The following is a 13,765-nucleotide window of genomic DNA, read 5'->3' as shown; positions in this document are numbered from 1 at the left end:
CACCACCTTAGCTGTGCCCAGTTTCTGCCTGAAAACGCTCAATGATGCTCACAGTAAGTGTCCAATTTTAGACGATTTTCAGTGTAGCCTGGAAATGTCAGAGCCTTCTGCTTTATCCTCAAGCCCAGCTATTTATCTCATCCAAACCATAAAGGCAGTTGGGTCCCTCTGGCCCTTTATATAAGACTTTTGGTGTGAATCTGCAGAACCTCAGGACTATTGGGTGAATACATCCAGGGATATTTAAAACAAACCTCATGTTGGCTTTACTCAATATGTAATCACTTTTGAACAAAAAGGTCCATGGTTTAATTTTGACTTTTCAACCCATGACTGAAATTTGACTGGGGTTTATCAGTTTTGCCAGACTAACTCCCTTGGTGGAGCCATTGGTGCTGTGTTCGTAAACATTGTTAAAGGTAGCCAGAAAGCTAGTCTTACATACTGCTGGACTGATTAGCCTAATATTTTTTGTGCTCATATAAATGTGTGCTCAAGGACTAGGGATGCACAAATATTGACACCGGATCAGATAGCGGGCCAATCAAACTCAAATAGATGGAGCGGGTATCCCATACCCGCTCCATCTATTTGACAATGTGGCCAATCGATACAATTCAATTTTGTTTATAGATGCATACATTTTATTCTGGGACTTTAATTCCTGTTTAAGCTTTGATCATTTGAACTGTAAATCCTGTATATTTTGATGATTTTCTAGGGTTAGGGTAATTGTGGTTTGTATTAATTCAATCAAACATTTAAGCCGTGGTTGTTGCAGACACACCTGGCACAGATATGCACTCTACTGAGTACACTTCATGGTTACAAACTTTTCTGATTATACCACTGTAACACAACCGAGACGATATCTCTGGTTCTGCTGCATCAATTGTTTTTAAGCGTTTATCGTGAGTGCGATAATATTAATATCAATACTAAAGAGTGGAATGCTAAATCAGTACAGTATTTCAATCAAAAGTGACACAAAATGATGGTAAAAAACATCTATCCTGTTTTTTTCTTTTCTGCATGACGTGTATTCTGCATCACAACGTCACATTCTGCAGGTGTGCAATGACAAGAAACCCTGCCTTCAAATGTAATGTGATGTTACAATTTAAATTGTAAAGATAACATTGTGAAGCTCTGACTGCCTGTTTAGAGTTTCCATTTAGAGTTTGCACTGCGACCAGTTTTAAATCAGTTTTAAAAGTAATGAAACAATTATATTGTACACACACACACACACACACACACACACACACACACACACACACACACACACACACACACACACACACACACACACACACACACACACACACACACACACACACACACACACACACACACACACACACACACACACACACACACTCAATCACACATACTTGGGAGGGTAGTTTCCGGTAGGCATTCCCTAAATAATTATTTTTGTTTTCACTGAACCATGACAAAGATATTACTTCAGGTGATTTGTTGATGATGTGGTTGATCAGGCTCCACTCTTGATTTAGTTATTTCCCATCAACTGAGTCGACCTCATCTTGCTATAAAGGTAGTATTTGTCAATGACCATTAATATACTGTTTATTTCTTTTCTAATTTCAAAGCAGCAAGTAAACATCTATATGATCGAGTCTCTTTCTTCAGTATCAATGACGAAAAACCATATCGAACTTTGACTTTTATCATATTACACTCACATTATTACTTCTAGCAGTATTACTGGAAACTGGTATTTTTTTTTTATGGTTACCGAGACCATTTTCCTCTTTTGGCTGATTACAAATATAACAAAAAGTAAATCTTAATTGGTCAAAGATCAGGCATTTTTGTATTCGTAGTATGCCTCCAAACTGATTTGTACGACGTATGATATTGATTCTGCAACTCCACAGGCAAATAAAACATCCCAAATGAAAATGAAAATGCTGAGCACGTTATCAAAACCTCGTACTCAAATTGCCTCTATTTGAAAACACTCCACTTTCTTGATTTGGTATCTATCAGCTAGTGGAAGTTATCATAACACACCATGCCATTCAAGCACCCTCCAGATCCACACTTTGGCCTCAGACAGCAATTTCTATTTCTCCTTTGCATGCACACACACACATGCATACAAAAACTCAGACTAGTTTTGATTGTAGGTGATTTTCCCCTTCCTGTTTTCATCCTAAACAGGAACAAATATAGAGGACTTTGGATTTGTGTCACAAACCCACACCACTGTCCATTCGACCATGTTTCTGCATTACAAACCTTTCATTCATTCTTAGTTTAAATTTCGATGAAAAGACAGGCAGCCGTCTAGACCACAAGCTGTCCATGAGACATATAAGTGCAGCAGAGGGTTTGGGTTCATCTTATAGCTGAGGTGAATCTTTAGTGAGAATTAAATGTGTGTTTTCCTTACGTATGCAGACGGGTAGCTGTCCAGACCACTGGTTGTCTTGGAGACAGATGCGAACAGATGAGCCTATTAGTCGAAAGCCGGGCAGACACTGATACACGACCGTATCACGGTAACCAAAGTTCTCTCCGATCACCTGGCCGTTCACAATGCCTTCTGGGATTCCACAGTGACCAGCTGAAAGACACAGACAGACATGCAGAGGACTCAGACCATAGGTAACACTGTCTCTGTGGTTAAGACTCGGTATGAGGCTCAGGCTATCTGCCTTTCAACACTGTTAGCCAGGAAGCTGCTTCTGCAACCCTGGAAATCTGAAAAAGTTCCTAAATGTGATAGTTGGCGAAGGTTAGCTCGGGAACGTACTACACCTGGAGAGAATTAGGTACATTTTGTCAACTATTAATCTGATGACTTAAAGTCAACTTAAGTCAACTGTAACTGAGCTGCTGTCTATACATGTCTATGTTTGTCAAAAACCTCTGACAGGATATTTGCAATGTCCTTCGTAAGACCACCAGCGCTGTGAAGATACTATTGATGTTACACTTACTTTTCGTAAATGTCTCCTTTCATTACCAGTTTTAGTATCTACACTGTATCTATCTCACATGTTTCTGAATTATTTCATGTCTTAGCTTTCCTATATCGAGCTTAGACTGCGATTTTGATTTTCAAACAAATGTTGTGTTGTGTTGTCGTCTTTTCTTGCTTTTATTTACTTTTGTCGTGGCCGAGAGCTAGCTTGCAAATATTTCTAAATTATGCTAAACCTTACAGTCTTGTTGTATCCATGAGATGCATTCTCTGGGTTATTTTCAAAGATATAAAGAGCATATCAGCAAAACACTAACATTTTAAGTAGGCCTGGGAGTTTTGAACAAACCTTGAGGGTTGAAAATCTCCTTGGAGACAGTTTGCTTCCTCCATATGGGATATTTTATTTGGGCCAATCGTTAAACATCTGCTGAAACCTTTTGCAAGCCTGTAAAAATAGGCAATGGCAGCATGAGACCTGGTTTATCCTGTCTGTGAGACGTGTGACTCTAAGCAAACTCATGAAACATCAAAGTGGGAGCCCAACAAGCACTCCCATCATCACAAAATATTAGGAGCTCTGTCTTAAATTGGATCATCTGTTATTTTTGGTGATTGCTCCGATGGTCACTTGACCCCTGCAACATTTTCACAGCTGTGTGTTACTGTTCTTTGCAATACCTCCGACAGCATCTACAGGAAAATAATCAAACGATACCTGGTAACAGAGAACCAAACAGGATTCGTGAGCCTCTTTATTCCCTCATTAGATTAATTCCCAGAGGTCTGATGCAAATTGTTTTAGGTAAATGTGTATTTACATGCTATGTAGCCTACATATTTTAATCATATACCAATTTGAATGTATAGGCCGATACCTCCAAAACTGTTCTTTCGAGGTTAATTATGAATTGTGATGTAAGAAATATTAGTAGTATATTAATATTGAGTCTCTCAGCTCTGACCATCAGATTTGTTTTAAGTAAGCAAAACAAGTACAGTGAAGCCAGTTTTGTTTTAAAGAGTAATAAGAAAAGATATTGAATGAAGATGCTGTTCATAGCATTTTTTTTTAGGGCTATCTATCTATTTATTGTTTGACAGAATCATGCCTCCTTATCAGTCTAGGTTAAGTTTCATTGAACTGTTTCGTTATAAATCGCTTCTCATATCCCCCCTCAGCCTGTGAAGTATTCTGGGAAGCGCTGTTTCTACCGAGGCTTCATGGAGAAGTGACAGCGCCATGTCATAACATCTGTTACCTCTGGCTGGCACACTGACAGAAGAAAGTAGCTGTGTTTTTTTTTTTGTCTGGCTTATTTATATGAAAAAAGAACATTCAAACTGACTTTGGTTAGTGCAGAGCAGAAGCTTGTGATAGTCTCGCTTGGTGAGGTGGCCGAGGCCAGAGGGGAGCAGCTGTGCAGCCAGACAAGAGGTGCAGGGCACAGACACTACAGTGCTTACCTTTGAAACCTGTCCTCATTAGAGTGACTTGAAAATCACAGCTTTCAAACTCCCTTTCTAATGGTCAACTTTTGTGTGTGTGTGTGTGTTAATATCCCGAATACGTCCTCTCAGTCAGAAAATGACAGCGTCTAGATATACTGCACTATATATTACAGTATACACAATACATATACACAGAATACATCACTAGTAGTTATGTACCAAAACATCTTGTTTCCATTCCACTCCAAAGCCCAGATGACAGGCACTCTCTGACAGCTGACCCCACCAGCATGAACCCAGCGTCGCAGGTAAAGATGGCCGTAGCGCCAAATGTTGTCTGAGTACCAATCTTCTTCCCACTGGGTGGAGATGGCAGCTCACCGCATGATATAACTGAAAACAACAAGCAGACACTAGCAGTTTAAAAAAACATTTGTGCACCAATTTAGTAATTGAAGTTATTTGAGGAGTTAGTAGAGCTCTTTGATTTCAGTGCTGAATGCTGCTTTCACCGGCGAGGAGTTAATCACACAAATTTGGTGCCAATATAGTTGTTTTTTTTAGAAACTAGAAACTTTTCTGGTGAAGAAAATAACAGTACTTTTTCAAATGTCACAGAATTATTTTAAGAATAAATAACATTGATTTCAAATGTCAAGGTATCCCCAGATGTCAAAAAACAGATGACAAGAATGTCAAGGCCACACTTTCTGGTTAGAGCATGAATTGGAATAATGGAATGATTACAGTGAATATTTTTTCAAAAGCTTTTAGCCTTACAAAATGTATACATGAAATAATCCCAAAAATATGCTGTTATTTGTTTAATCTGTGCAAAAACCAAAGTGTAAAATAAAACAGGGGATTTTAGTGCTGGACTATTTCTTGGCTTGGATTTTTCATATGCAAGATTAAATTATTGTCGTTATTATCGACAGTAAATGGCAAGTGTGTGTAGCCTAAATACACAAAAGGTTTACATTACTTAAATTGGCTCATTAAGATTAGATTTGGTTAATTGGGACGATTCTAATACCTACAAAGTCAGATGAGTATAATGGCCGGCTCATTGCTGATATTGTTTTTGAGTGGCAGCTCAACCCTCGTATGTCTTTGCTACTCACCCTGGCAGTGCGGCCTCTCATTTCTCCAGCTCCACACGCCAGTCGGTAAGCACTGGATGTGGGCGGGGCCCAATCTGTAGTATCCCGGGTCGCAGGTGAACACAATGCGAGTTCGGTATTCGTAATGTGAGCCGTTGACAATCCTCCAGCGGCCGTGCTCTAAAGAAAATGACCCGATGCTGGAGCACACCACCACTACAGAGACAGACGGTGTGAGGAGAAAGCAAAACCACTTACAATTTGTTTTCATTTAAATAACACAATTACCATTTCAACATAGTGTCAGATATTAAAAAGCCGGCTGAGAGTGGGGCCAAACCCCTGTAAGATATCACACAGGTGCACAAAAATTACTCAATTTAAATAACAATGTCCTGACCAAAAAAATGTCTGCCACGCATATCGGTAATTATATGTTGTAGTATATCCATCTTACCCATCAGGAGATGATTTTCGTATTGTTATTGATTTAATTCAGGCATGTCCAAAGTCCGGCCCGCGGGCCAGTCACGGCTTCTGTCTTAAAATGCATTATTTATGGCCCGCCAGCACAGTCAAAACGGAATGAATAAATCATACAAATTCAACATGCAATTCCTCTTTCTACCTCATGGTGGCAGCACCACTCTGTAACTGTCTGGCTGTTTGAAATTGGCTCTGACCCTTGAACTGTCATGGCTACGTCAAGTAAAAAAAGGAAAGTCGATAATGAGGGCCGCCGCTTCCAGGAGAGGTGGAGATCGCAATATTTTTTTCACCGAAAACCGAAACAACTGTGTCTGCCTAATTAGTCATGAGACTGTTGCCTTGTTTAAGGAATATAATGTAAAGAGACACTACGAGACCAAACATGCTAATGCTACAACAAGCTATCAGAGCGACCGTGCTAGAAAAGTGAAGCAACTCCAAGATAACTTGGCCACACAGCAGCGGTCCTTTTCACATGAAAACATCATCAAAGTAAGCTACCAAGTGGCCATGCTAACTGCTAAACATGACAAACCTTTTACGGAAGGTGAGTTTATCAAAGACCGTGTTATGAAAATAGCGGAAAACATAATTGCCCCGAGAAGAAGACCGAGTTTTTTTCGTTAGCCTGTTTCATGTGTGTTGAACTTAAATATGAGACAACTTTTCATTACCCTCACTAAGTCATATTTAAGATTGTCTTGAGGTGAGAACATTGATCGGTTTCTATGTAATCAACCTGACAAAATTACGTTCTTGTGGGAAGAAAAGGCAACACTGTAGCTTCTTTACATTCTAATAGAATGTAAAGAAGTTACATTGTATCAGAATGTAACTTCTTTACATTCTAATAGAATGTAAAGAAGTTACATTGTATCAGAATGTAACTTCTTTACATTCTAATAGAATGTAAAGAAGTTACATTGTATCAGAATGTAGTTTCTTTACATTCTAATAGAATGTAAAGAAGCTACATTGTATAGAATGATTCTATTGAAGTTATTCCTTTTTTAAATGTTTTAGATGAGTCACTAATCACTTTAAAATAGTGATTATAGCTGCTTACATTTGGTTACATTGCTATTTGCTGTCATTGAAAATAAAATGATTAAATAACAATGTATGCATAGGCTACTTGTATTGTTTAAAATAATGTCATTATTACATTACCAAATCTGGCCCTCTTTGAAAAAAGTTTGGACACCCCTGATTTAATTGATCTATTGTAGTATTTATATGAAAGCTGGAGAGCAAAACTTCTTCCTGTCTGTTAGTTGAGGGAGCAGCAACTCAATAGTTGTATAGTAAGGGTGGAAGCTATATCGAAAAAAAATCCTATGACGAAGAAAAGTTGCTAAATTGCAGGAATAAACTACAAAAATATTGCAGGGTAAGACTTAAAGAGAGCGCTCCATGGGGGTGGGGGGAGATGCGGCGAGCTCACCTGCAGGCATACATGCACCACTGCGCCAGATACCACAACACTGGTACACTGCAAAATACAAAGAGCTTTCCATGGTAGCGATAGGCCTAATTAGCATTGTGTGAACTCATTTGGCGAGGGCTTGAATGTGACAGACGTTCATTTATATGTAAAAGTTCTGCACTCCAGCTCTAAATACTTGTGTTTTTTTGTAAATGACACAATAAAAATCTCCTTGGAGTTTGGTATTTACTTCAATACAGTGCTATTAAAAGTCCAAATTTGTAATATTATCAGTTTTGGTATTTATACTGTTGATATTTCACTAACATCTATGTGTTACTAACCAGAACATCGCGGTATCTTATTGTGGTTGCTCCATGTGCCATCAGGCTGACAGATGGCTGACGTCAGTTCCTTGCTGGAGAGTCTGAACCCGTCGTTACAAAAATAGGAAACTCTTGTTCCGACAGAGTAGTCGGCTGTTAAAACGCCGCCATTTATGGGAGCCTTGGGTGCCCCGCAAGAGACAGCTATGGGAGGACAGATACACGGTGGTTAAGAAGACAACATGCAAACAGACACACACAGAAAGCCCTAATGCACACTTATGTCTGTCAGATAGGCACGCTTGATGTGTACTTTGTTTGAAAGGTTTCTGCTGTGTATTGTGCATAAACAAGCTCACAGCTTCTTCAATGAAGCCATCAAACTAAAAATATACAATCAACAGACGCTTGATGTTCAGTTCCAAACCAATTCCAAGGAAATACATCCGTCTTGCTGAAATTGCCGCTTCACAGTCCATACTGGTTTAAAATAGACTGGTTTGTAGAGCACTGCACCGTGTAATTACACAGTGTCGGCAATCTGCTATACATCCTTCATTTGACTTTCTATCGATACCAGCTACGAACTGGGACTTCCTTCGCTCATTTGATGTGTGGGAAAAGACAAGCGAGCTAGTGCAAAATAAAATAGTCATCTAGTCTTTGTAGAACACATTGCAGTATGTTCTGAAAATACACTTATAAAGAGAACGAAAGAGAAAGAAAATGTTACGGAAACCGTTACAGGAAAAAATTTTTTTTTCTTTTTTCTATTTTACCAAAGGGATATAAATTATATGTGGCATTCGCAATTATATGAATATTGCATCCGGCATTTTTCTCACTTGAATGTGCAATATGTTATACTTCAGCTTAGCTTCAAATATACACACATTCCACGCAAAGACGAAGCAACACACCTTGGCACGCAGGTACCGGAGAGTCCCACGCGTGGTAGCCGAGCGACGTGCGGCGGCAGGTTGCTGTGGCGTTGCCTATGAGACGGTAACCGCGGTCGCAAGCCCAGCGCACCACGCTGTTAACATGGCCGCCGCTCTGAGAGGAGATAGAGCCGTGGAGCGGAGAGTCTGGGGTCGAGCAGTACAGAGCTGGAGTGGTGGAAGCACAATTGAAGAAACAAAGTTTTGAAATGACTTCGCATTGGGTGGTTACTCTCTATGACGCCCACATCTATAATTTATCATAAACATACTAAAAATAATACAATGCATTATAATCATGTCCCTTCTACTTTTTAATATTGCTGTACAGTACTAGTCTATAACCATGCCATAGCTAACAGTACTATTGTCACCATATTATTGTATTATTGTGTCGTTACTTAATCTAGAAGACCAAATGTTGTTGCCTTCAGATCAATGCTGTGATAAACACAGAAAGTATGCGTGCATGCATGCAGGTGGTGTACAATATTATAACCATTACCAGTCCTTTAATCAAAGTCTTACTGCCATTTCAGTTTGTGATCATTTCCTAAAACTCTCAATACAATAGAGAGTCTCTACTGTATCTATGAAACAATAGGAGGCACAGCCAAAATGAACAAATGGCAAATGCATCTTGTTTGTGAGTGATTTACACATTTTACTGATCAAAATTATGGCTTTGATTATGCATTTTAAACAACGCTATTAGAGGCATGATATGGAGTAGGTCATCACTCCAAGTACAATATCTTTAACACTTGTTAAAACAAACTAAACAAAGACGTTCTGTGAGCAGAATTATTAATGATCTTGATTATTGGTAATTAAACCTTTTCAGAACGTCTTAAAAATGAGATCTATCCAACATGCTGTTTAAATGCTAAATAATAAGTCTGTCCCACCAGAGCGTTTTCATCACACAATCAATGAGTAGAGTTACAGCAGATGTCAGACATACCAGAACACACTGCCTACGAGTCAATGGCATAATGCAAATTTAATGAAATATTTTTACACCAAGAAACATTAATGCTTTACTTCAGACAATATTGGCAGCTGTGGGCAAAACAAGAGGGAACCCTGCTACAAACACCCCATGACAACAAGTTAAGCAGAGTCTATTTGTTAATAGATTTTTCTCCCTCTGTCTCTGTATCTATACCAGTAGATAAAAGGTGTCATAAAATGATGTCAGTAGTTCATATGATTCGTTGCCACTAGCAGTTTCATCATGTTCCTCAGTCATAGCATAACAAGATAACCCAGGCCAGGGTCCAGTTAGATGTTGACTTGGGCAAGTTGCCTGGTTTGCATCTCTTCAAATTGGACAAGGGCCCAACCATAAGTTCTTAATTGGCCTAATTTATTAGTGATGAGCCTCTTTTTTAACGTCCCGCTGGACTGTCACTGGCTCAGTCTCATCCGTGTTGTGGCTTTTTAAAATCAAAATGTACAGTTGTAGCGATTCTAATCCAATACACTTTTTTTTTTAATTCAGCGAATACGTCCTCATGGTCCACTAGCTGTTCATTCAGTGTTCATACACAGCCCTGGCTCTATGAATGGGAAACAAACAACTTGTCTCTGACCGAGCCACGCGACACTATTCCAGCCAATCAGCAACCGAGGGCTCTCGCACAGGACAGGGGAGAGCCCATGGATGTATAAAGAGAAAGGCAGTTAAAGAGGATTGATTAATCTGGAGGGGGGTATTTGTTTGGGTGTTCTGTTCAAATATCAACAATCTTTGTCCAGAATTTCTGTCGCCAACTGTCAGAGTTAGTGAAGGAGTTTTGTTCCTTTTAGTCTGTTTTACTTTCGGCGGAAACACAGAATCAGCGCCGGCAACGGTTTGTCAGTGATTTCTAATTAAAGCTCTCGGCTGGTATCATCGAACTGGCATGTACTGTTGGCAAAGCAGCCAGCTGACGATATCTCATTAGCTCCAGTTCAGGCTCTTTCCCCTTGTAGTCGTTTTAAAATTGATGGCTGCTTCAGTCACACGGGTTTTATAAAATGAAATACCCGTTTATCTTGTTTTAATGACGAGTAAGTAAGCTTCTTCTTAAAACAAAGGAAGATGGTGTGACGTAATAACGAGAAAACATTTATTATAACGTGAGAATTACATTTTTTACTCTTTGATTACAAACTGAGCATGTTTTTTTTTTCTCACAGTGGATGCAGGAGGAAGTTGTCACAAACTGGCCTGATTGCCCAAGTAAAAAAAAAAAACAAATAAAAAAACAATATTAAAGTTGAACCATGATATTAGTAGGCTTACAACATATGCTTAACAATCCTTGCAGGTGCTCACATTAATCACAGCTACCAAAGAAGGTTACTGAGTGCGAGAGTCCTGGGAGGCTTTTCTGTTATTATTCAGCGTATAATTCATCATCCAGACCAGTGGTGATTTAAAGGTTAAAGAAGCAGCCTTCTGACGAGACGGTATGAAGTGAAATAGCAAACTAAAAAAGGTAATACAGTATCCGCCCCTTAAATGTCAAAAAATGCCCTTGAATAAAGGCACTCAAGCCTCATTACCCAAGTGAAGGTGCTTCATGCCCAACAGTCCAATGTTGTACTTAGCAGGCCCAGGTGAAAATGCAAAGATTGCTTTGAAACAGCATCTGCGCTCATGAAGCTTTCCTCGAATGAATAACAGTTAACCATAATGCACTTTGGTAAACCGCTTTAGGAGACAGACAGAAGTGAGGCAGAAAAGTAAGCTGATGATGGAGTAACCTTTTATTTCATCAACTTTCTTGTATATTCCCTGTTCTTGAAAACCACTCTTTTCTCTTAAAAAAATCCCAAATTGAGAACCTTTCTCAATCGACACAGATTTCTCCAAGTGCTCTTTCACTCAGAGTGTCTCTCCGTCTTTCTGTCTGTCTCTTGTATCCATGCATTATGATGATATCAAGTAGTAGTAAAATAAAGTTGGGATACATACTTTGGTACTCACCAACATAGTGCATTTTGAAGCCTCTCTTGTTTGTGCCATGGTCCGAAGACCAGCGGACCAGGAACTGGTGACCAGAGGTTGTGAGGTTAAAGGGTGCTGGCAGGTCTCCGCTCAGAGTTGCCAGAGTGGGACTGTTGGCTGTTGGACCTGAGAGAGATCGAGACAAAGTGAGAGGAAAAAGAGGAGGAGAGAGAGAAAGAATGAGACTGTGATTTGTTCTATTTTGGTACTTTGTATATTTGTGGCTATAACTGTTTGTCCAGTTTCCCATGGTGATCATATTTACACCTTAATGCCTTTGAGAATAACAGCGTGTCTGTGTGTGTGTGTTTTCTGCTCACATGAGGTTCTAAGAAACACTACACTTCTTAGCTGAATTCCAACTATACTGTCAGCGTGTGTGCTTTTGAGAGCTTATTAAAAATGTTCACCATCAAAAATCTCCAACACGTCAAACTCTCTCTCAGTGTGGAAACTTTCAAAGGTTATGGTGACATTGTATCCCTTTTCTACGGTGATGCTCCATGAACACATTTGGAGGTTGGGGTAGCTTTCTGGCCAACCGGGACTCAGGATGACACCTGACGAGTCATATCGCACATCATGCGCAGGGCATTGGACTATGGGCAAGAAAACAAAGAGAGAAAGCAGGTTATGCTGAACGAGTATGCAGCATTTTCTTTTTTCAACATTTTTTTAACATAAACTATTTGAAAAACAAACCAAAAACACTTAATGTGCTGCTGTGTGTACACACCTTGGCACGTTGGAGGTGATGCATCCATCTGTAGTCTTTCTCCGAGGCGACATGTTAGAATCTCGCTGCCAACCAATGAGAACCCGGGTTGACATCTGTACCTGATGATGTCACCTGAACGCAGAATAAAGATTATGAATTGTGAGAGTGTTTGGAAAGCAAAACTGAAGCAGCAAGAAGGAAACAGTTGTTGATGCAGGACGTATTACTTGCAAAGTAGTATTTATGTGGTGTTGCTACTTTTGTGCGGATAAAGGATTTGAATACTTCGTCCACCACTATGCAAAGTGTCTCATTACGAGACTGAATTTTGAAGTGAATTCACAGTAAGTATACATATTTTTATTCTTACCTGTAGTGCTGTTAATCAATCAAGATTGTTTTGGTGTAAGTTTCCTAATTTTGGAGATATTGGCTGTAGTCTGCCTTTCACTTGAATATAATGGGACATAATGGCACTCGGCTTGTGGTGCTCAAAGCGCAAACAAATATATATTTAAAAAAACAATGTCTCATTCCAGAAATCATGACTTGGTTACTCTGGATAATCCACAGACCTTTTTGTGAGCAGTTTCATGTCGGAACTATGGTAGAAAGAAAATAGTATCTATTAAGTTTATCATGCAATATAGTCCCATTATATTATAAAAGGTATGACATCCATTACGGACAAGGTGATATTTGTTCTCAAGTTGGGAACTGCAAAGTTACATGTCTCAAATTTGCTTCCTCCATCACATTGACATGTCTAGAGGCATCGCAGGCAGACAGACAACTCACCTATCTCCAATTCGCCGTCCTCCATCAGCATGTCAGCATTGGTCACTTCTGGTGGAGGCTGGCAAACCCTTAATTGGTAGGCTAGGAGAACAGACACAGCAGAGGAGGGGAGAGAGGACAAAGAGAGGGACATTACATAAGAACGTGTGCGAGGAAATGTGGTCTGTAAACCTAAGCTCAAGTGAGAAGGGGAAAAAAAAAAAAGACTTTCCACTGTTTAGAAACTGGCAAGAAGTCACTTTTTTACTGTGGATTTTACCTGCACTAATGCGTAAGATTCCAGTTGTCTGTGCGTGTAACGGCTGCCCCGACAATGACAAATCTTTAAGAAAACCAACCTGTTGTCTGTCTGTTTAATCTTGCTTGTTTCAGTTTACCTTCACTTTTTAAGTACAGATGGTCAGGCCAGCAAAGCACAGAATCAAAAACAGACCGGCTACACAGATACAGCACTGCCTTGAATCATAAAAAGGAACTGCCTTCACACCACTGAGCTGAGGGCTGTAATCAATATTACTGCATGACCATAGATCACTCACTAACGGAGAGGGAGAGAGA

General features: G+C 39.6%; 1 protein-coding gene across 7 annotated transcripts in view; it reads right to left on the bottom strand.

Annotated features, from left to right (window-relative positions):
* Positions 1-13,765, bottom strand: part of csmd3b (CUB and Sushi multiple domains 3b) — a 315,344-nt gene that overhangs the window by 27,091 nt on the left and 274,488 nt on the right. For 4 of the 7 annotated variants that reach the window (XM_031866560.1, XM_031866563.1, XM_031866564.1 and 1 more), the window contains 9 exons: positions 13,208-13,288; positions 12,428-12,541; positions 12,102-12,290; positions 11,659-11,817; positions 8,673-8,861; positions 7,771-7,956; positions 5,533-5,727; positions 4,628-4,801; positions 2,423-2,596 (listed from right to left, as the gene is read on the bottom strand). In XM_031866560.1, coding sequence (XP_031722420.1) covers positions 2,423-2,596; positions 4,628-4,801; positions 5,533-5,727; positions 7,771-7,956; positions 8,673-8,861; positions 11,659-11,817; positions 12,102-12,290; positions 12,428-12,541; positions 13,208-13,288 — 1,461 coding nt within the window. The remainder of the gene's footprint in view (positions 1-2,422; positions 2,597-4,627; positions 4,802-5,532; positions 5,728-7,770; positions 7,957-8,672; positions 8,862-11,658; positions 11,818-12,101; positions 12,291-12,427; positions 12,542-13,207; positions 13,289-13,765) is intronic. The other 3 variants (XM_031866559.1, XM_031866562.1, XM_031866565.1) reach the window with 1 other exon arrangement.

Source organism: Anarrhichthys ocellatus, unplaced genomic scaffold (assembly GCF_004355925.1).
Source record: "Anarrhichthys ocellatus isolate YVR2014 unplaced genomic scaffold, GSC_Weel_1.0 scaffold35, whole genome shotgun sequence".
Classification (NCBI taxonomy): domain Eukaryota; kingdom Metazoa; phylum Chordata; class Actinopteri; order Perciformes; family Anarhichadidae; genus Anarrhichthys; species Anarrhichthys ocellatus.
This window is presented reverse-complemented; position numbering and strand designations above follow the sequence as displayed.